Source organism: Candoia aspera, chromosome 1, assembly GCF_035149785.1.
Source record: "Candoia aspera isolate rCanAsp1 chromosome 1, rCanAsp1.hap2, whole genome shotgun sequence".
Taxonomy (NCBI): domain Eukaryota; kingdom Metazoa; phylum Chordata; class Lepidosauria; order Squamata; family Boidae; genus Candoia; species Candoia aspera.
In genome coordinates, this window is record NC_086153.1 from 148823207 (window position 1) to 148847647 (window position 24441).

General features: G+C 40.0%; 1 protein-coding gene across 2 annotated transcripts in view; it reads left to right on the forward strand.

Moving 5' to 3' along the window:
- WDFY2 (WD repeat and FYVE domain containing 2) overlaps positions 1–24441 on the forward strand; it is a 54783-nt gene that overhangs the window by 29778 nt on the left and 564 nt on the right. Inside the window, exons 3-12 of one of the 2 annotated variants that reach the window (XR_010068736.1) lie at positions 3318–3391; positions 11333–11387; positions 13740–13890; positions 15083–15195; positions 16693–16819; positions 18075–18180; positions 19766–19867; positions 20886–21016; positions 21340–21448; positions 21533–21917. Coding sequence is in view for 1 of the 2 variants with exons in the window: in XM_063315306.1 (XP_063171376.1) it covers positions 3318–3391; positions 11333–11387; positions 13740–13890; positions 15083–15195; positions 16693–16819; positions 18075–18180; positions 19766–19867; positions 20886–21016; positions 21340–21448; positions 21533–21562 (998 nt within the window). In the remaining variant the exon portion in view is untranslated. Of the gene's footprint in view, positions 1–3317; positions 3392–11332; positions 11388–13739; positions 13891–15082; positions 15196–16692; positions 16820–18074; positions 18181–19765; positions 19868–20885; positions 21017–21339; positions 21449–21532; positions 22492–24441 lie in introns of those variants that run through there. The other variant, XM_063315306.1, reaches the window with a different exon arrangement.

Here is a 24441-nt window from a genome sequence, read left to right on the forward strand (position 1 = left end):
TGTGTAATTCACAGCTGGCTTCCAACAAGCAGAGTCAATGGAGAAGCTGGCAGTAAAATCGCAAGTCGGGATCACGTGATGTCTCGCTCAATGACTGCAGTGGGAGTGATGCCATAAGTCCAGCACGGTCACATGATGTTTTGCTTAATGACTGTGTCACTTAGCGATGGAGTTGCTGGTCCCAATTGTGGTTCTTAAGCAAGGACTACCTGTATCTTCTACTTGAAAGTGTGTGTCTATGAGTGAGAGGGAATTTGGGAACCTTTTTGTTTCTTCTGGGGACAAAACAAGTAGCTTAAGCCTGGCAGATGAAACCCATTTTATCCTTTAAAGCTCTGAACTATTCCTGTCCCAGAAGTTTAGCTTCTGTGTGTGGATCCCAGGGGTAGAATAAAGACCCTGCATATAAAATCTTTTTGGTGAATCTTTTAAATGTTCCCTGGCATACCTATATTTGGAGTGGGCTCAGCATGTTGTGCAAAGCATTGATTGTCCTTTAGGGCTTTTTTTGGTGTATGCGTGTGATAAACTATCAAAATTTAAAAAAATTAAAAAGTCTGCTTGGAGTTAACTTCTGGAGACTACATAGACATGTCTATGCAGTTGTCCTAGCAACAACACTAAAATGGTTTGATGATGATGATGATGATGATAATAAATAATAATTTATTAAACCTTTATGCCACCTGACTCTCAACGACTCTGGGCAGCTCACAACAATCAAAGAAATTGCAATAAAATTGATAAAAGATAAAGATAAAAGATGGCAAGTGCAATGAAGCGAGGGGTCTCCCTCTCCCTCACTGAAGGCCTGGGTGAAGGGGCAGGTCCTCATGCCTCTTCTAAAGAAGCAGAGCGGGGGCCATCCAGATCTCAGGATGTTCCAGGTGGCTTTCCTACCCAAGAGGGATCAGGTTACCCTAAACAGAGCCACTATCAGCGCACGCAATAAGGGTGGAGAATATTGATGTTTTGCCACCCTTCTTCCTGGATATTTTTTCAGTTTCCACTCAACCCTATAGCCATGTGCTCTCCTGATGGTCTCCCATCTAAGAACTGACTAGGTCTGACACTGCTTACAGTTTTGGGATCTGCCCATGTCAAGTCTTTTTTTTTGTTGTTTATTCGTTTAGTCGCTTCCGACTCTTCGTGACTTCATGGACCAGCCCACGCCAGAGCTTCCTGTCGGTCGTCAACACCCCCAGCTTCCCCAGGGACGAGTCCATCACCTCTAGAATATCATCCATCCATCTTGCCCTTGGTCGGCCCCTCTTCCTTTTGCCTTCCACTCTCCCTAGCATCAGCACCTTCTCCAGGGTGTCCTGTCTTCTCATTATGTGGCCAAAGTATTTCAGTTTTGCCTTTAATATCGTTCCCTCAAGGGAGCAGTCTGGCTTTATTTCCTGGAGGATGGACTGGTTTGATCTTCTTGCAGTCCAAGGCACTCTCAGAATTTTCCTCCAACACCACAGTTCAAAAGCATCGATCTTCCTTCGCTCAGCTTTCCTTATGGTCCAGCTCTCGCAGCCATATGCTACTACAAGGAACACCATTGCTTTAACTATGCGGGCCTTTGTTGTCAGTGTGATGTCTCTGCTCTTAACTATTTTATCGAGATTTGTCATTGCTCTTCTCCCAAGGATTAAGCGTCTTCTGATTTCCTGACCGCAGTCAGCATGTGCAGTAATCTTTGCACCTAGAAATACAAAGTCTTTCACTGCCTCTACGTTTTCTCCCTATATTTGCCAGTTATCAATCAAGCTGGTTGCCATAATCTTGGTTTTTTTGAGGTTTAGCTGCAAGCCAGCTTTTGCACTTTCTTCTTTCACCTTCATCATAAGGCTCCTCAGTTCCTCTTCACTTTCAGCCATCAAAGTGGTATCATCTGCATATCTGAGATTGTTAATGTTTCTTCCAGAGATTTTAACTCCAGCCTTGGATTCCTCAAGGCCAGCTTGTCGCATGATGTGTTCTGCATACAAGTTGAATAGGTAGGGTGAGAGTATACAGCCCTGCCGTACTCCTTTCCCAATCTTAAACCAGTCTGTTGTTCCGTGGTCTGTTCTTACTGTTGCTACTTGGTCATTATACAGATTCTTCAGGAGGCATACAAGATGACTTGGTATCCCCATACCACTAAGAACTTGCCACAATTTGTTATGGTCCACATAGTCAAAGGCTTTAGAATAGTCAATAAAACAGAAATAGATGTTTTTCTGAAACTCCCTGGCTTTTTCCATTATCCAGCAGATATTGGCAATTTGGTCTCTAGTTCCTCTGCCTTTTCTAAACCCAGCTTGTACATCTGGCAATTCTCGCTCCATGAACTGCTGAAGTCTACCTTGCAGGATCTTGAGCGTTACCTTACTGGCATGTGAAATGAATGTCAAGTCTAGATGCTGCCATTTAGTTAGCCTCAAAAACTAAATATATCTTGAATGCTCAGTTTCACAATTAAACATGTTTTCATAGATTAAGAAGTTTGAGTATGCTTAGTTCAATCAAAAATGTTTTGAAGCTCCACTGAGACAGCACTGTCTTGCCGTGTTTGATGACTTCAAGAGAATTTAGTTTTGGGAAAGCAGGTTATAGTTTGCATACTTTGAACAGAAAGAAAGAATGCATATTAAATGCATTCCTAAAATTGGGACTAAATATCAGGGTTTGTTTTAGCCACTGTTCCAAAGAAGCAGTCTCATAAATTGTGGTACAAATTACAGTGGGGCTACAATAGAAGGGCTCTTTACTGAAATCAGAGCATTGTAGTAGAATACTGTACATTGCAAGAATGGGGCCTGAAAAGCAAAGTGGCTAAAGAGACACAGTTATAGATAACAGTTTCAATGACTAACTATTAATAGGACTTTGAAATATTTCTGGGATTTGTAAATAGAGCTACCTCAAATAATATGGAAAAAAACAACACTCTGAATTCAAGGATATTCCTCATGCGATGGGCAAGCGATTAGATTAATATATTTTAGCATGAAGTTACAAACAAAGCACTCGTTCCCAGCTGGTCCAAGGAGCCCAGATATGGCACATCTCACATAGCCTATTCCTGTCCCAGAAGTTTAGCTTCTGTGTGTGGATCCTAGGGGTGGAATAAAGAGCCTGCATATAAAAGCTTTGTTGGTGAATCTTTTAAATGTACTTTTAAAGTAACAGGTAGTACATACTAGCTCATTTGCTCTGCTTTTTCCCTCCCACCCAATTTGAGCTAGAACAAAATGGGCAACAGAGACTCTATGTGTTCATAAGCAATGAAATAAGGGAGTTCAATGTCACAACTTATTCCTTTTTTTTTTTTTTAACAGCTCCATGTTCATGCATGTGTGTTAACCCGGAAACAAGAAGGTTATCTGTTGGTCTTGAAAATGGTACAATCTCAGTAAGTATATATAATTAAGACTTCCGGTTAAGATCTGAGTTCTTGAAGTTGCAAAACTCAATTGAAATATGGTTTTGGGTAAGGGTCATAGCTCTACACTAGACCACATGGGTTGCCTGCAAAGGTTTCTGATTCAGTCTCTTGTTGTTAACAGATAAGCTAGTAAAAGGCCTTCAGGTTTTGAGAACTGCTGGACTTCAACTCCCAGCTGCCCAGCCAGCATGGCCAATGATAAGGGATACTGAGAGTTGTAGTGCATCAGCATCTAGAGGGCTATAGCTTCCCCTCTCTTAAATGTAAGTAGCACTGAGCTAAGGTGGACAACTGTTGTGTAGATTACTATGTTCCTGAATTCATTTGTCTTGAGAGGGAACAAGCAAGGGTGTTTTGATTTGGCACCCATAGTCTGCATCTTTGGCAATCATGATCATGTTCTTAAGTTCTGGAATGTTACTTGGATACTTGTGTAATTTTAATATTGCTGATTTAAATGTAGAGTCGTGGTGAGATGTATATTACCTGTCACTGGGGAAGGAATGTAGTTGTTAGCAGAACATTAATTAAGCCTGAGAAAGGAAAGAATTATTAGAAAGAAACTTGAAATGACTCCATCTTGAAAGTAGAGAGTGGACTTACTTTTCATGCAAACTTCACTCATTTGGTCCCTGATTTTTCTGTACATTGAAATTCACCTGAATGGAATTAGAAGCCACTACCCAGTTAGGAATTTTGATTGGAGATCCAGCCCCTCCCCCCAAAGAATAACTTTTTAAAAGCAGCATACATTCAAAACAGTGACGTTGAGCATTTATTAATAGAGTTTTTGCTTCTCCTTTCCATACATAGAAACTTCAGAGCAGTCAGATAGAACAGTGCATGATTAACAATGCTGCAACAGGGCCATTCAATTGGAGAGAAAAACTTGCAAGATGTAAAAGCAACATCCTGCAAAAAAATAGTTAAAAAGTAATGCAAAAGATTAACTTTTGTACATCACTTTTAGTTGGGAGCCAAACCATTGGGTATTTGATCCTTTCAATTCTTGCTTCTGAAACATTTTTGCCCCAGATAGTGGTGGTGAAATTGTATTAAAGGTGCAATCCTTATGTGTCAGAAGTAAACCTCATTCATCCAATGAGATTTACTCCCACACAATTATGTAAAAAATTTCAGACTTATTGCTGTAGTACAGGTGTGGTTTTTTGTTTTGTTTTTTTCAGAGACAAAACTCTTGGGTTACAAAACTTAGGACTGAGGATGGGGGAAAAAAACGAAGCAAAATCAGCTGTCAGATTATTATCTTTTTTAAGTTACAAAGTTCTTACGCTTTCTCAGTGCAGTGTAAACAGTATAAGAGGAGACAAGACCAAAAGTCAACTGGTTCTTCAGCTGAGCTGGAATGAATCCATGTTCTCACTTCATTTTACTTCTCCCTTTACTAGGAGTGGAATAGATCCTAGTAAATTAGTATGGGGAAACTAGAGCCCTTCAAATGTGGCTGAATTATAACTCCCAGAATCCCTCACTTTGGCCATGCTTGTTGGGAGTTGCAGTTTAGTCAGCTGTCAGGGGTCTTTTATGCAGAACATAGATACAAAACAGGTGCAGTGCCAGAAAGCTGGAGGGTGGCAGAGGGCCTTGGTGTTTTAGGAAAATGACTAAAGACCCAGACCATTACAGTCACCAAATAGTTCTTTCTACTGAAGAAGATACTAGAAAAAGTGTTTCACAATTGATGAGTAAGCAATTAGCAGTAAATAAAGCTATTATTAGACCACAGCCAAAATGGCATATGAAGAATATAAACCATCCTTCAGGAACCACATACTTTTGGTAAAGTAATTGGCGGATTGAATCAGAGGGAAACAATATTGCAGGATGTTAGAAAGGCTTTTTTGTTGTTTATTCGTTTAGTCGCTTCCGACTCTTCGTGACTTCATGGACCAGCCCACGCCAGAGCTTCCTATCGGTCGTCAACACCCCCAGGGACGAGTCCGTCACCTCTAGAATATCATCCATCCATCTTGCCCTTGGTCGGCCCCTCTTCCTTTTGCCCTCCACTCTCCCTAGCATCAGCATCTTCTCTAGGGTGTCCTGTCTTCTCATTATGTGGCCAAAGTATTTCAGTTTTGCCTTTAATGTCATTCCCTCAAGTGAGCAGTCTGGCTTTATTTCCTGGAGGATGGACTGGTTTGATCTTCTTGCAGTCCAAGGCACTCTCAGAATTTTCCTCCAACACCACAGTTCCAAGGCATCGATCTTCCTTCTCTCAGCCTTCCTTATGGTCCAGCTCTCGCAGCCATATGTTACTATGAGGAACACCATTGCTTTAACTATGCAGACCTTTGTTGTCAGTGTGATGTCTCTGCTCTTAACTATTTTATCGAGATTTGTCATTGCTCTTCTCCCAAGGATTAAACATCTTCTGATTTCCTGGCTGCACTCAGCATCTGCAGTAATCTTTGTGCCTAGAAATACGAAGTCTGTCACTGCCTCTATGTTTTCTCCCTCCATTGGCCAGTTATCAATCAAGCTGGTTGCCATAATCTTGGTTTTTTTGAGGTTTAGCTGCAAGCCAGCTTTTGCACTTTCTTCTTTCACCTTCATCATAAGGCTCCTCAGTTCCTCTTCACTTTCAGCCATCAAACTGGTATCATCTGCATATCTGAGATTGTTAATGTTTCTTCCAGCGATTTTAACTCCAGCCTTGGATTCCTCAAGCCCAGCATGTCGCATGATGTGTTCTGCGTACAAGTTGAATAGGTAGGGTGAGAGTATACAGCCCTGCTGTACTCCTTTCCCAATCTTAAACCAGTCTGTTGTTCCGTGGTCTGTTCTTACTGTTGCTACTTGGTCGTTATACAGATTCTTCAGGAAGCAGACAAGATGACTTGGTATCCCCATACCACTAAGAACTTGCCACAATTTGTTATGGTCCACACAGTCAAAGGCTTTAGAATAGTCAATAAAACAGAAATAGATGTTTTTCTGAAACTCTCTGGCTTTTTCCATTATCCAGCGGATATTGGCAATTTGGTCCCTAGTTCCTCTGCCTTTTCTAAACCCAGCTTGTACATCTGGCAATTCTCGCTCCATGAACTGCTGAACTCTACCTTGCAGGATCTTGAGCATTCCCTTACTGGCATGTGAAATGAGTGCCACTGTTCGATAGTTTGAACATTCTTTAGTGTTTCCCTTTTTTGGTATGGGGATATAAGTTGATTTTTTCCAGTCTGATGGCCATTCTTGTGTTTTCCAAATTTGCTGGCATATAGCATGCATTACCTTGACAGCATCATCTTGCAAGATTTTGAACAGTTCAGCTGGGATGCCGTCGTCTCCTGCTGCCTTGTTATTAGCAATGCTTCTTAAGGCCCATTCAACCTCACTCTTCAGAATGTCTGGCTCTAGCTCACTGACCACACCATCAAAGCTATCCCCGATATTGTTATCCTTCCTATACAGGTCTTCTGTATATTCTTGCCACCTTTTCTTGATCTCTTCTTCTTTTGTTAGGTCCTTGCCATCTTTGTTTTTGATCATACCCATTTTGGCCTGGAATTTACCTCCGATGTTTCTAATTTTCTGGAAGAGGTCTCTTGTCCTTCCTATTCTATTGTCTTCTTCCACTTCCATGCATTGCTTGTTTAAAAATAATTCCTTATCTCTTCTGGCTAACCTCTGGAATTTTGCATTGAATTGGGCAGATCTCCCCCTATCACTGTTGCCTTTTGCTTTCCTTCTTTCTTGGGCTACTTCTAGTGTCTCAGCAGACAGCCATTTTGCCTTCTTGGTTTTCTCTTTCTTTGGGATGTATTTTGTTGCCGCCTCCTGAACAATGTTGCGAACTTCTGTCCAGAGTTCTTCCGGGACCCTATCTACTAAGTCCAGTCCCTTAAATCTATTCTTCACCTCCACTGCATATTCCTTAGGAATATTAGTCAGCTCATATCTAGCTGATCTGTGGGTCTTCCCTATTCTCTTTAGTCTGATCCTAAATTGTGCAATAAGAAGTTCATGATCGGAACTACAGTCAGCTCCAGGTCTTGTTTTTACCTACTGTATAGATGTCCGCCACCTTTGGCTGCAAAGGATGTAGTCAATCTGATTTTGGTGTTGTCCATCTGGTGAAGTCCATGTATAAAGCCGTCTCTTAGGTTGTTGGAAGAGAGTGTTTCTTATGCAGAGTGAGTTGTCTTGGCAAAAGTCTATCAGCCTATGTCCTGCTTCGTTTTGTTCTCCCAGGCCATGCTTACCTGTAATTCCAGGTGTCATTTGACTGCCCACCTTAGCATTCCAGTCTCCCGTGATGAAAATAACATCTCTTTTAGGCGTGTTGTCCAGTAGGTGTTGCACATCCTCATAGAACTGCTCTACTTCAGCTTCTTCAGCATCTGTGGTTGGGACGTATATTTGGATCACTGTGATGTTAGATGGCTTGCCCTGAATTCGAATTGAGATCATTCTGTCGTTTCTTGGATTGTATCCAAGCACTGCTTTAGCCACTTTACTATTAATTATGAAGGCTACTCCATTTCTTCTGTGGTCCTCTTGTCCACAGTAGTAGATCTGGTGGTCATTTGATGTGAAGTGGCCCATTCCGGTCCATTTCAGTTCACTGATGCCCAAAATGTCTATCTTTAATCTTGACATCTCACCAATAACCACATCCAATTTGCCCTGGCTCATAGATCTTGCATTCCAGGTTCCAATGGTGTGTTGATCCTTAGAAGATCGGATTCGCCGTTCACCACCAGCACCGTCGGCCGCTAGCCATCCTTTTGGCTTTGAGCTAGCTGCGTCATCACATCTGGGGCTAGTTGAACTCATCCTCTGTTCCTCCCCAGTAGCATTTTGACCATCTTCCGACCTGGGGGTCTCATCTTCTGATGGTATACTGACATATCTCTGGTTGTACTGATCCATTTAGTTTTCACGGCAAGAATACTGGGGTGGGCTGCCATTACCTTCCCCAGGGATCGCATTTAGCCTGACCTCTCTGTCATGACCTTCCTGTCTTGGGTGGCCCTTCACGGTTTAGCTCATGGCATCATTGAGGTGCTCAAGCTCCAGCACCATGACAAGGTAACAATCCATTGCTGAAGAGAAAGGCTTTTTACAACAATTCAAAATAGAAAAAGTTGAATAATAATTAGAGGACATGATTCTAAAATAACCATTCATCGTAGAAAGTATAGCAGTAAAAGATTAAGGGAGCTGGGAGAGAGAGAAGGCAGAGATAGTTTTATTTTTAAAGGTGATTTGATGACACAACTTTGATGAAAACTCTGTGTGTGCATGTGTAAATATATTTATATATAAATAGTTATTTATCCAAAAAAGAAAGAAGATCAGATGGATGGGATATTAGTAGTTTATTTGCACACATGGAGAAAAGGCAGCACATAAGGCTACAGGAAAGGAATGTTGACTAGATCCTCTGGCAAAAGCTGAGTTCATTTCATGTGTTTGCTGTTTTTTTCCAAGCTCTTGTGTAAACTTAAATTCTGTGACAGGAACATTGTGCAATTTTCTTTTTGTTCCTTATTCCCCATTTTATTAAGCGAATCTGGGGAGGGCTGCCTGCTTTCCACTTGCAAATGTGCTGCCAGAGTCTCTTTTCTGTTTCCCGTCCCTTCAGGAGAGGCAGCTCAAATATGCTAATGTTTTTAGATGGCTTGGCAGTGTGGGAAGCAACAGGGGCATTTTTAAAGTCCCTCTTACCCCTCACTGAGCTTGCTTCACCTTCTTTTTCAAGGAACATTTTGCTTATTCTCAGAACTTTTTAAATAATTGATTTCTGCATGGTGTTTGTCAGTTTATCTTAGCAGATGCTTGTACCAGCATTTCTTAAAAGAAAAAAGCAATTTGTCACCGTAAGTTCAATCTGGCTACTTTGTATGTGTTGGTTAAGAAGACATTTCTGTATAAAGCTTTGATCTTATGGCAATTCTGAACACTTTGTCTCTTCTCCATCCTTTAAAAGAAGGGACTTGTCTCCTGGATTAATTTCTTTTTTTTTTCCCCCTGAAGAGAAGCACTGTGCTAATTTTTACAATATGACAAAGCTGCGTTGTTCCTGGCATGTAAACATTTTAAAACAGTGCTTTATTAAACATTCTGTTTCTCCAAGCCGGAATCAAGACTGCAGGTATTCCCCAAAGTGCATACTGGAAGTGGCATGTTGGAACTGTAACACAAGAGAGTGCAAGCAGAGCATCGAGCGTATTTCTGTTGCAAGGAGAGATGGATACTGATCTGTGCAATTGTCACCTGAGCAGATGAGGCCCGGATTCTTTTTTATTAATGGGTTTCTAGTGATCGCTATAAACACCCTCTTGAAGAGGCCTCATTGCTAATATGCAGCAGAATAATGTGCATCTTAGACATACTATTGTAAATTAGGCTGATTGGAGTGTTAACTGTGTTTCAAAAAGCAATACATGAGCTTATAATAGTATCCAATAACAAAATTAGGCATCTGTGTTCTTGACTTGTATTTTTCTCAGTTCCAGCATAATGGCTTTGATGGAGTTGCCAGTTCTTCAACACAGTCAGATTGCAGCAGTGATGATTGTCCTGCAGTGAAGATGTACATGGAGGCAGTTTGACTTGTTGCCTCTGTGGCAGCAAAAATGCCAAGGTCCTCTTGTTCTTTCTTCCAACCTTGGATTTGAAGACATGACTCCAACTACTTTTTGTGCAGTACTATGTGGCATTTTCTTTTAATGCCACTATGTGGCATTAACATCCCTTTAGGTGGAAGTCATTGTTTTTTAACTTTGCTAACAGTTTCTTCTACTGCTGCATGCTATCCGCCTTCTTTTTGGTCACTCTGTGATGACAAATAAGCTGCAGATAACTGTAATCATCAACCCTTTCTTTTGTGTGCTTCCAGAAAATTGGAGTGATTTCTGGTGACAGTAGCAACTTAATCACCATCCTGTTGCTTACTAGTTCTTATTTTATTTTCTCTGAGCTTTTAAAAAATATTTATCTTGATTAGTCTCAACCTCCCATCATACAACTTTCCATCTGCTTTTCAGCAAAAATCCTGTAGTTAAGTAACTCTATAGAGAATCTGATTTAAGTGAATCATCATCAATTGTGCCTATGAAATGCTTTTATCAGTGCATCACAGGACAGCCTTCTCCAGTTTGAAAAGATAGTGGATTAGAAGCTACTGATTATCCACTACTGGTAGAGATAATTGGGTATAAGGAAATCTGTACCATCTGTCAGTACTCTTGTATAAGCATGTACTAGGCAGAAAGAGCTGCATCAGAATGCAGATTTCTTTGAAGCTACACTAAGCCTCAGTTTGTTTTAACCATAGCTTATCAAATAAATCACAAGTGGGTGGTTTTCCACAACACACTAAGCCAAAACTAGCAAATCACATTCCATCTTAATGTTATATGTGAAGCCAGTCTGTAAGTCAACCATTCCCAACCTGGTGCTCTCTGGACATGTTAGAATTCCTAGAATTTCCTATCAGCATTCTGGGATAGTAGTTCCAACACATTTGGAGAGTCCTAGGTCCAATAACATATGTTTGCCACACAGCTCTTAAAAAGCATGCCTAGATTTTGTTTGGTTCTGAGAAGAAAAACTTTGGTATGCAGATGTTATGTAGGAAAACCAGGATTTCCAAGCCATGTTTACATTTTTCACAGATCCCCCTGAGTTTGTGGGGCGGGGAGGGTGTGGTTGAAAGGGTCAGATTTCTTGCATTCTGAACTGAGATGCCTTCAGTGTTCTCAGACAAGCCAATGAATCTGAGGTGAAGAACTTGCCATTTTCACAGGAAACTAAAGGGATGAGATCCAAAACAATTGACACAAAATGATAAATTCTTGGATTTTAACAAGAAATGTTACATTGCAAACTAATATTTAGATATTTAATACATTCTAAAGTGGCTACTCTGTTATTTTCCAGGAATTTATTTTATCAGAAGATTACAACAAGATGACAGCAGTTAAAAGTTACCAGGGTAAGAGATGCAGTTGGTATTTTAAGAGACAAAGAAACTCCATTTTTTTTCCTTATTCCATAGCCTACAAAAGCAATCAATATTTAGATTTGCTTTTTAAAAGTTCTGGCTGGTCTGAGACTGTTTTCTGGCATAATGCATATTTTAGGGTGGTTTTTAATTCTTTTCTTAAAGCCACTATCTGCAAACTTAACTGTATTCCATTCCTCTCCATTATTAAGTTCTGGGGCTATGAATTATGAAATATTTTTGCTACTACTGTGAGAAAAGTTTGAAACAATATCACCTTTTAAAAAGAAAAGATAATTTTTTTCAAGGATCTGTGTTAACTGCATCACAACATGACCAGACCTTCAACTTCTTGCATTTGTCTGGAATTATACAATGTCAAGCAAAACCTTTTCCTGCCTTTAAAACCACTTGAGGTCAAATGAAGGGGCAGTCTGCATTCTTCCTCCACAGCTCAACACCTTTGGATGACTGGGCATTTTTTCACATCTCAAAACCATCTCCATTCCAGCCTTTAGCTGAGTCTCAGTCAATAACATGAATAAATTCCTATTAGAAGAAATTAATTTAATGTAACAAGTGTTGTCACTTAATTTGGGAATATTAGCTACACTGATTCCAAATACAACACTCTTCAAGATTCCTGGTCTAAAACTGTTTTTAAGTCTTCCACTGTCTGGAAATAATTGAACAAAAAAAAAAGAGAGAGAGAGAGAGAAGAGACATTCTGAGAAGTTTATAGGCATAAGAGAAGAAAACACATGGTTTAAGCATTCAAAGAGTGAATAATTAGAAAGTTAGTTTGCTAAATCTGTAACTCTTGATTGTTTAATACTGATCAGATTTTCTACTTAATGAATACTTCAGCTCCCCTCAGGTCTGGGTCTTCAAAATCATTCATTTTAAATGTCATTTTAAAAGAAAGGTGGGCACTGTGTAGCCGTCTAGATATTTGTACTTAGGCAGCATGGTTTGTACACTTTGAGACAAATTAGGATTTGATCTTTCAAATCCAATAAAGGCACTTCACTATGAAGCCTTCTGCTGGAACAAATATTGCAGTCTGACCAAAGAGCTTGTCCATAATACTATCTCTATGACAACAGGACCAGCTGAAAGTACAATTTTTCTGTCAAAAAACACCTACCCATACAGGATGATTATTTTTCCTTTTTTTTTTTAACTAGCTTTCCTTGGTCCTCTTATAGGACAACTTTCTTCAGTCTGGTGCTGCTGTACTATTGTGCTGGATTACAGATCCCATAATCTTCAGTCTGAACAACTGTGTCTGGCAGATTATGGGAATTATAATCCATGCATCTAGGGACCGTCTAGTTGGGAAAAGTTGCTATAGATTTTTGCCCTCCCCAGAAGACTTAAGCTGGGTTCTGGTCTGTGTGCTGCAGTTAAATTTATCCCATGGTGATTTCGTCACTTTAGTTGAGACATGAGATTAGGGAATGCAAATAGATGGCCTTTCTAAATGGAGTGATTCACTATGAAAGCCAACACTCTGCTTGTTGTGAAGAGGTGATGAGAAACAAGGCTAATTAATTGTTTGGATTCATTAATCGGATGACACTTGTAATAATCAGATAACAAAATGAAAGCTTTATTTAAATTAAAACTGTACATTTGCACCTCAGCTTTGGAAAGTGTAAATGAAAATACAGTTCCATGTGATTGAGCCAGAAAAAAACCAACGTATTTCCACACTGAAACTTAAATAATTTGGGGTTCTTTATTAAAGACATATGGGAACAACTGCAGATGCTTCCATTCTGTCATTAGTGTAGATCAGTGTTACCTGAGCAAGTGCACACCAGGTGTGTTAGGTATTTAAAATTCCCAGAATTTTAGGTCACTCTTTTGGCTATGCTGGTCAGGAATTTGGGAGTTGCATCCCAATACATTTTGAAGAAAGCCAGTGTAGAGAATGAAGGCTACAGTATTGATATCTGAGAGCAAGATTAACTCATCTTCTCCCCTCACTGCTCTTTGAATTAAACTTTGGTTTCCTGTTGTCGAAGCATTTCCATTTGGTGATGACTTGTTTTTAGGGCCGTCTGTGTCACTTTTCCACACCATTGCTCCATTCACATTGCTTCTTCCCTGCTGAATAAGGCATACAGCATGGCTTGATCCTGCAGCTCCATAACGCTTGCATTCCTTTGAGGTCAGTTCAGCGACTTGAAGGAATCCATGACAATAGCAGAAATGGAAGGAGGCTGCTTGAGGACCGCAATAAACTTTAACTAACACAAATATAATTTGGAAGTAATGTAAGTGGACGGAAAAGCTCTCATGTATATGACGTTAACCATTTTGTTCTTCCTCTTCCAGCTCATCAGAGCAGAGTGATGATGGTCCTTTTTGTTTTGGAGATGGAGTGGCTCCTGAGTGTCGGGCAGGATAAATACTTTACTTGGCATTGTTCTGAAAGTGGCCAGCGGCTTGGCAGTTACCGAATTAGCGCAGGCGCTTGCGGGTTACAGTATCCTTTCCAGGAATGGTGGCATTATGTAAGATCTTAAGGGGTTTCCAACTTGCCATTTCATAACATAACAAGCATAGAATTTATAAATGTGCTTCTATTAATTGAAATTATAAACTGATTTTATGTTTCTAATACACTGTAGCTGCGTATTTATGCTGACTAAACAGCCCATAAATATCTTGCATTGGTTCCTGTACAGTATTTTGAAATACTGATTTTTTTTAGGAACTAGAAGTGCAACAGTTGCTGGTTGGAAATGTGTCATCTGTTTGCAGAGCAGACAAGGGTGGGTTGGAATAAATGAAATGATACTTAAACGTTTCTGAGCCTGATGCACTACAGCGGTGTTTCTCAACCTCGGCAGCTTTAAGATGTGTGGACTTCAACTCCCAGAATTCCGTTGCTCTCACATGCTGGCTGGGGAATTCTGGGAGTTGAAGTCCACACATTCTAAAGTTGCTGAGGTTGAGCAACACTGCACTAGAGTATTTGTGGGCCATGCCTTGGAAGGTGTGGTCGGGTTTTATCTATGCACCAGTACATTTGAAATCAAGATGGCTTTCCCCGTTACAGTATTCAACTGGAATGAGAGGAAACTGAGGGCAGAGGGAGAATAACTCCTGTGCCTATAGCAAATGGGTTCTGCCAAACTAACCTCTGCCAAGGGAGCACCACCCACTTCAAAGAGCAGTTTGCTGAGAGTGAGCTGGATCACTGCTGCTCTTGGATTTCACAATGAGATGGATCTGAATCTGAATCACTTAACAAAACATGGGTTGGTGTTTGCTATTAATGCAAGTATTACAGTCAGAGCGGGAACTTGACTGTGCTCCACAGAACATGAATACCCTAGTACAGGAAAAACATAAATGGATCCAGAGCACAGTTCTCCTTCTCTGAGTTGAAAGACTTCCACTGTTCCCCTTGAGGAGGCACTTCTTAGCTTGCAGAGACACAGGACAGAACATTTAGTTTCAACTGTAAAAGCAAAACCTGTGTTACCTCCTCCTAGGCTGGAGGGGGTTTGGGTATTAGGTGTTTTCCAGCTGCCTCTTGCCAGCAGCCCTGAGAGTAAATGGTGGCTCCTTTGGGGATGGCTCTGGGGGGGAAAGGTTCAGTCCATGCAAGCCCTGGAGTGTGGGGAGAACCTGTCCTCGTGCAGTAGGTTTCCTGAATGCCTCTGTACCAGATTTGATGTGGAGACCCGGAATGTTTTTATTGGTGATCATTCTGGGCAAGTGACCATCCTTAAGCTAGAACAAGAAAATAGCAGCCTCATAACAACTTTCAGAGGACATACAGGTATGATTTTGAATAACTTGAATAACTTGTTCTGTGATCAGCATAAAGGGATATGAGGCACTCTACAATAACTGTGTATAACCCTGGGGTTCAAAATTCTGTTGAAATCCTTTCAGTTTTGATTTGAATTGCTTACATGTTGTGGGTGCTTAGAATATCTTGTCATTTTCAGTATTGTGGGTGTCTTTTACAGTATTACTTGAAATGGTTTTTCTGCTATTGTTGGAGGGCTTCCTTCAAACTCTGCCTTACAACCAAATATTTCGAGTAGGAAACAGATCTTGGGAAGGTTAGGAGAAGCTGAGTGCCTGTAGGCAACAGTTGTGGGAGAGCAGGCTTGGGAGGGAACGATGAACAGAAGGAGCAGAGGCTGGGAAAAACAAGGGCTGGGGCTTAATGTAGAAGTGGTTAATCTGCAGCCATAGAGCCAAATTTCCAGTGTTCTCTGGAACTGATTGATTCAGACTTCTACTAAAAGCTACCTATCTCTCCTATAGTCATCTTCCTCTTCTGGGAGAGAAAAGAGAGTGTCAAGGGAGAGTGGACAACATCACCTACTACTTGGGCCCTACCTACCAGAAGGGTCCATCCCAGACAAGGCTCATCTCTGGGCTCCCATCCCACCCACCTGCTAGATGAAGGGACCTCCCAACACCCCCCCTCTGCTAGACCATATTAGGTGGACAGATGCTACCTGTCCTAACTACCAGGAAACACACTGAGACAATGAACTGGTCTCTAATATTTATTACTAGTACTTAACAAGAATCCTAACAAACTGAAGAAGCGTGGGAAAAACCCAGACATATAACCCCCAAGGGTTAAGGCGGTCCCGATCTGTGTCTCTTTGAATGGCTGAACAGTTCCTCAGTGCTACACATGCGCTTGACAGTCTGGATGGGAGCCCCCTGCTCGCCATCCTTACTCATGACACTACCTGCCTCAAAGGCAGTTGCTTCTCAGAGGGAAATTCCTCTTCTGCCTTTGACCTCTCCAAAAGGGACTGAAATTTCAGGGAGAAGCATTAAAGTGTGGCAGAGGCTGGACCGTTCTGTTTGACAGAAGATATATGCTCCTGTGCAGGTATTCTCTAGCAGCTGGGGAATGGCAGATGCCCGCATTCAGCAGTTCAGCAGTCAGAGCTGTGAATATTTTTGCTTGTGCCAAAATCCAGATGGTAGCTGCCCAGAATGGAAAGTAAACCCACTCCATTCTTTGACAAACAATTGATTAGTCGGACTAATGCTCAGCAGCAACCCTGTGAAGTAGGCTGAGCTGAGAGGAGTAACCAACTCGAGTCACTCAGTCAGCTTCCATGGGCTTTTCCTGCCTTAGTCCTGCTCTTTAACCACTAACAAGGTCTGTATTGCCTACCCAGGTTCTAATGTCTAATAGAAAACGGCAGATCCTTAGTTACTCAATGGTAATGTTGTATGTGGCTAATACAAATCTCCATCCTTCTCTTTTTTCTACTCTTCCCTGCCCTCACCTTTTCAGGTGGAATCAGTGCCCTCTGTTGGGACCCCGTGCAACGTGTCTTATTTTCAGGCAGTTCTGATCATTCCATTATTATGTGGGACATTGGAGGACGAAAAGGAACAGCCATCGAACTCCAGGGACACAGGTACAAGATGGGCATCAGATGCTTCTCTCTGTAGTCTTTCCCTTGATAATATCCCAGTCCCAAATGCTTGTTTTGTTAATATACATTTAAGGAGAAGTATATCATTCAGAATTGTGGCTAAACTGAAATTTTTCAGAATGAATGAGGTTCAAGAATAGCCCTTGAAACAGTATGCTCCAATACATTTCTAGCATGTGAAAATGAAATAATCCTGTTTCACGTTAATACAAACCAACCAAAATACAAAGTAAATTGAAGGCCTCTCGGGCTTGTTTCAAACTCTGAGCCACTACAGTCCCTGGGATACCACAAAATTTCAGAGCTCTATGAGAGATTTCATGACATTTTGGACATTTAATTATTTTTGAAAAATTATTTTTGACACCTAAGAACACTGTATGAAATCCTGCAATAGGGCCTGTTTCCTGAAAAAATTGTTGACCCTGGAAATACAATAATATTTTCAGGGATTTGTAGGAAAGCTTGCATGCAAATATGACATATACTTTTGTTTCTGAAAGTTAAGTCAGGCATTTCACTGAAATAATTTAATTATCTTTTTTTAATTATTATTATTAGCAGTAGAATTTAGAGGTAGGCTTCACTTCTAGTCATACTCTCTTTAGGTTATGGCTAATTTTTTAAATGGATGTATGACAATTGAGTAGTTCAGTTACTTCAAATTATTAAACTTTTGGAATCCACATGCTTTGACACCATACAGATTGTTCAAGTATATATCAATGGAGTATAAACTTGGGAAAAGGTTGAGACAGAAGAGAGATTGGGATCTACTCACAGATCTCTGGAGTGGAGCAAGAATCTCCAATTCTTTATTGTTTGACCAACATAATTTTAAGGTCTAAATTACACTATTGGAATCTCTCTCAAGTGGTGGTTTTGCACCTGGCTCTAATTGGTGGATCTCAGGATCCTATTAAAACACGAAGTATCCTGACATCTGTGTTTCCTGTCTTAAACAGCCATAGAGATCATTATTTGATAGAAAAACAAGTGGGTTATGGAGGAGTGTATACTGAAGTTGTAACACTCTCCTATTAAATGCCACAATATATGATACATGCTCTCAATTTTTCTATGGATAAAGGCAGGACATGGAGAGAGCATTACAGAATTCAAAATTGTGTGTGTGTGACAGACAAGAGAGACAGAGGAAAGTTGGCATGTTCCAGTTGCTGATCCTATCATAAATGGTTCCTGATATTGTTTTTATTTTACTCTGTGTGCTCTGCAGTGATAAAGTTCAGTCCCTCTCTTATTCCCATCACACTCGACAACTCATCTCTTGTGGGGCAGAGGGCAAGATCGTTGTCTGGAATATGGATGTTGAGAGGCAAGAGGTATACAGTCAGTTCTTCCCTTTTATATGGTCAGGGAAATTATCGCTTATATAGTCTTCAGAAGATGCATCAAAAGCCATTTAAGCCAAAGGTGACTGCCTGAAAGCTCGATATAAAAGTGCCGTGTTGTGTTTCCCCGTTGGGGGCTCATCTGCTTCACCACTCTCCCCTCTGCCTGGTGCCCTTCAGATGCCCTGGACTAGGTCAGGACCTTAATTTGGAAGGTCGAATAAAAAGGCTCCCAGAAGACAACTGCTTCTATTCCTATTTGCCAAACCTGTTTAAATGGGACCAAAATTGGCCTCCTCTTCCAAACTGTTTTGGGACTATTTTGCAAGGCTGAGGAGAGTTTAAGAGTAGTAATGGAAATTATTCCCACTCTTAATTTGAGGGAAAGGAGAATGTCTCCTATATTTGGTAGTTCTACCAGCAAATGTTGGTGGTACAGTCTCAGATTGCTGGGGGTCACAGGTGGAGTGCTTGAGAGCTCATGCATCCCGTGAATGAAGGATTGTCTATCCCTGCTTTTGGTGCTTTGTAAGGCCATTGCTATTAGGAGTGACAGATATCCAGGGCTGTCTGTCTCTCACACACAAGCACACATATATTATCATTGGAACTACATCTACTGAATATAATTCAGATTGTATTGAATCTGGTGCTGGATACACATTTTTGTTTCTCTTAGAAGCTGGGCTCAGATCTTTAATGGAAGTAGCCAATTCTGTAGTTTTGGTATTTGAGGAAATGCATATAGTAAAAACTTAATTTAACAACCCTCATTTGCCAAACTTCAAATGCAATGGACAAAATTTATGTCTAGGCATCCCCTCAAAATAATAATAGACTAAGTCCACTGTACAATATCCAAAGTTGTCTGGATGATTCACTTAATTTATGTTATTTCTGTCTATTTACCTCAGTTGTGTACATTTGTAAGTATACAAATGATGTAATTTACATAATTAGGCATATTTTCATAATTACATGCTTATATAATTGCTTTAAATTGACATGAATGTTATACATTTAGATTTAACAGACATTCAAGAGTAACAAATATCCCCTCCCCTAAATAATCAAGCTTTTACTGTATTCCTATGGAGGAAATTGCTTCACTTTGCACTCAAGATTTTCAGTAAGGAAGAACAGAATTGGCTGACGGAACATATATTCATAAGCAACAGGGGAAGACATTTTACACCTTCACACTCAATAACAAATGGCTAGGCCATTCCCCAGCATGTCAAGTGGCATTATGATTCTGAATACTAAAATCTAAGGAAAAAATTGAGACAAGACAAACTACATATACAACAGAAGGTAGTATGAGGGAAACATCAGAGGTTGGACTGCGAATCCATTGTTTGGACCTTCTGACTATCAATTTTACATCTAAATTGCACAGTATAAACAAATGTATACATAAATTGTTGATTTACTTAATGTAGAATTTCAAAATAATTTGCTATGCCAGCCCAGAGAAGAATGGAGCAGCACATCTCCTTAAGTGACTAGACCTGGTTTCTATTTGTGGCCTGTGTACAACTGGGTTTAAAGATCCCCCCACCCATTCTCTTTTTAGACACCAGAGTGGTTGGATAGTGATTCTTGCCAGAAATGTGACCAACCATTCTTCTGGAACTTCAAACAAATGTGGGATAGCAAGAAAATAGGCCTTAGACAGGTATGTGTCATGCTGCCTTTTGGATGATTTAAGATAGTCTCCTGTTCCCTTGATGCAACTTCCTGTGTACCATTAGTGAACATTTCAGAAAGGTGGGTGCTTACGGACCTAAAACTACACTACTGGTACAAAAGAGTGTGTCTGTCAATTTGGGAAAACCCTGTGTTCTAGAAGTCAACAAAACATTTGCATTTGAAATGTTTCAAGTATTCAAATTTCATTGGAAGCACCTTACTGAAATGTGGTTCAAAATGTTTTGTACACTTCTTTGTTCAAAGATGGTATATTTTAGGGCTTAGTAACCATAAAATGCTGGGTGTTTGAGAGAGAAAATAATAACAGAAAAAAGGGGTGGTGGTGAAGCTGAATAGATTATGGGACCTGGAGGATGCAGCTGAGAAACTGACTGGTTCAGCATTTTTAGTGAGGGAGGGAAAAATAAACTGAGATTTTTCCAAGTAATCCATGCCATATTCTATTGCAGTTCATTCTTTTTCTTAACACTGATTCCCACTTACAAAACTCATTTATACTTTTTCTGTGTATGATTTGCTAAAATCCCAAAAGTTAATGGGCATCAAAGCAAATTAATTTATATAAATCGGAAAAAAAATGGTGAGGATTCACACTAACTTTTCTATGGAAATAATGGAACATTTTAAAAATCTCATTTCACATTAGAGCAGTGTGATTACCAGTATTATTACTATATACTGTGACTTCCTCCATGAATAAAAGTTGGAAACAGCAACTCCTGTGCGACATGATCTTTGGGCTTGATGCTCTATGTTAATGAAATACTTGATTCTTCCTGGTGATCTACTAGAGATGAGTCTGCTTTTATTTCTTTCCTAAATTAGTTTCTAATTTTTAACTTGGAATGGCAGAGCTTTGGGGGCAGGGAGGGAAACTGATAGGATCCACCCTAGCATGCTTTGATGGGATAGCTGTACATATAGGTACACAAGCTAATCCTTTCAGTTCATCTGGTGAATCTTACGTGCTTTTTAAATTTCAGCATCATTGCCGGAAGTGTGGAAAAGCAGTGTGTGGTAAATGCAGTTCGAAGCGCTCTTCCATACCTCTGATGGGGTTTGAATTTGAAGTGAGAATCTGTGATGCTTGCTATGAATCAATAACAGATGAGGAGTAAGTAATGTACCACCTTCAGTTGCTGGGAAAATTTACACCAGTTTCTGGAGAGAAATGAAATACCAAGACAGTTTTGAAGGTTTTTCTAGGTCTAAGTCAGAGATGGGAAATTTTTATGTTGCCAGATGATAGCTCCCTAAATAATCCACCATGGTTATGGTGGCTAGAATTGTGAGAAATTATACTTCAGTGACTTACTGAAGGCCACAGGGTCTGAATTAAGACTTAATTTGCTTATTTTCAGCATGTAAATATGATACAGTGATCATAACCTTCCAATTCCTGTATTTTCACTTTGTCCTATTGTGTCCTTCCTTTAGACGTGCTCCCACGGCCACTTTCCATGACAGCAAACACAATGTTGTCCACGTACACTTTGATGCAACACGGGGGTGGTTGCTGACATCTGGAACAGATAAAGTTATGAAGGTAAGAATCCAACTTTCCTCAACTGAATCTACAGTGATTGCAGATCATTTTGATAACTGTGTTCTTTTGTCTCCTTTTGAACAGTTGTGGGATATGACGCCAATAGTATCCTGATGCTGGGTTGAAGTGGGAAGCGACACAGTATTAATGAAGAAGAGGTTCTTAATTCTGTAACAGAAAATGAAGCAAGCTACGTACTGACTGATAAACGAGAACTAATATTTCTGGATGCTTTTTTTTTTCAAGTAATCTACCAAATCCAGAGTGAAGACTTTGCACCAAATGATCTACTTCACAAAATGCAGACAGTTTTTTTTTTAAACTTAAAAACTACACTGTCTGGCTGCATTCAGCCATTTGGAACTCATCTGGAAGATTCTGTGTGTGACATTATTTGTGTTTTGTATTGACATGTGGCTGGGGTGGTGGATCTTCTCAAATGTGAGCAGCTGCCTGCAATATTAGACTGGTAAGAGAAAGCTGAGTATTCCTATTTTTTGTTGGTGGCAACTGACCAAGAACTTTCATTATGAAGTACAAAAGATCAGGTCAAGCAGCTCCGTTGCATTTATACTCTAGAAAATGGTACCATGAGTTTGGGAGTGGGCAGGGAGAGAAAATAGGCAAGGTCCAGTCATTTTTCTTCCAAAGCCAACTGAAATGTTTATGTCATTATCAAAATAGCCAATCAAACCTTTCTAGGCCCGGGCACCACCAGTAAGTACATGAACCAGTTTCAACTGAAAAAACATAAAATGGTTTCATAGCTGGCAGTAATTAGTCTCTGGAGAAAGGGCCCGCCATGTGTGTTGGAGCATTACTTCTGAAATTTCCTCTGGGGAGTCTGCTGGAATTGTGCTTTACTGGGTATGGTTTGGAACTAATTGTCCCATTCTTGTCACTTCTCTGGAAGGATGTATATTTTTTAAAAAATGCTGATAATTGTAACTTTTAATTTTCAGTGTAACTCTCAAATTAATATAGTGAAACTTCACATTTTGCATTATTAGGAAGTTTTTCAAAAAATAAAAACATAAATTAAATATTTAGTATTTACTATGCTTTAAATCTCTCAACTAGCTCATAGAGAATCCTAAATTCAGCTAATTTAAAGACTGATATTTCTTGCTTTTAGTTTGCTAAAGAAAACAGACATTGCTACTTTATTTACATGCAGGTGCTACACTTGCAAACACTTAAAAGATACCCTCTTGTACATCAGAGAGCACACTCTTTTCCATTCACTTTTCAACACCTGTGGTGTGTAGCACATTTCTACACAGTCAGATATAAACCACAATTATGAGAAGTCAGGGAGAGGACATGGGCATCCCAGGGTCTCCGCTAAAGGAGGAGACAGAGAGTAGTCTCTTTACACTGTAGCCATATGTATTCGCAACAGAGAATATGCAAGTGGGACATCTCTATTCTGAGACTGCACTCTGAATATGAAACAACAGTATGTCAGTGTAGTCAATGACTGACTCACGTTTGTGGAACTGGGAATCAAGACACTGAAGCCTCTGATATAGAGGGGCAGGAAAGCTGATATTCTTCCATTCAGAAATCTGAATAATTTACGTTGCACTGCTTTGCATGCTGCTTACAATGCCCATGCACTTAGTGCCCTTCAAGTGGTGAACTATAATACTAGGATGTCAGGGCTGGAACAGATCATGGAGATCATCTAGGCCAAGCCACTGCCTGGTTCAAGAATCCGCTAAAAGCACCCCTGAGAGATGGCCATCCAGACTCTTTTTAAAGATCTCAAAGTATTTTTTAAACTCTGGGTTTTAATGGAATTTTGGCAAGTGTCAAGAGGTACAAAATGCCTCCCCCCCACAAAAAAAGGGGTGCTCTCAGTTTGGTCTTACAATGTTTCTCATCTTGGCATGTTACTATTAAGGAGGTGATTGATTAATTCATAGTGACTTGGGTCATGTTGAGTTTTTGGCTGCAACCAGTACTTTGAGATTTCTCAGATGATAGATACTACTTGCAGATTATTAAGACTGTCTCATCCTCATGGAAAAATAAAAAGTGCCTAGGAGTTTTAAATAGCCAACACACATATGATGAACACCCCAGTGATGAAGTAGAAACAGCCATGGAAGTGAATAGAAGTCTTCTTCTAGCCCGCAGCTCACAATCAAAAGTGAGGTCTTTCATAGACTATACTGCAAATTATATAGACTATAACTTACAATAAGAAGTAAATTCAGAAAGAGGCATATTTACACATACATTATAATAAAGAAATAACATTGAAAACATTTGTCTGGATAGCCACTTGGTGTCACAAATACTTCCCCATCCCCATTTGAAAAATTATATCCAGCTGATCAAACAATATTCATTTGTTTGCCTTAAAATATAAAGCATTTCAAGACCATTTCATATCCCATTTGGCAGATAGTGAGGAAGCTTGCATTTAAAAAAAAATATCCCGAGGTGTTTATTGATCAGCTATAATGGCTACCAAAAAAAAATCTTTAAAATCCATACAAATCAACTCAAAAGCAATTGAATGAAAGCAACAATCTTAACTGATAAAAGGTAAATAGCAAAGAGTGGTAGCACCTAAATTAACTCTCACAATTATCACAATTCTCCTGACTCATGTACACACTTAAGCAGGTTATGAACTTAAGCTAACCCAATGAACTGGCTTCATGCAACACAGTCACAAAAAATCCTCTAACCAAGACTGCAGCTAAGGAGGATTAGTGTATTATGCACATGTAGCCTCTTTTCCTTTAACTAGACTGGTTTAGGATCTTATAAGAAGAGAGCCAATGTGTTTAGGAAGATTAGCAAGATTCCCATCGTTATGATGGCCTGTGTCTAAAAGAGGGGTAACGGACAGGTTGCACATTGCAAGAATCCTGAAGGTCAAAGAATGCAATTTTAGGTTTCATTCCTGTTTTAGGGGATTAAAGATAAAGCTGGCAAATGTGCAAATTCAAATTACAATCTAAAAATGTCATCCCACA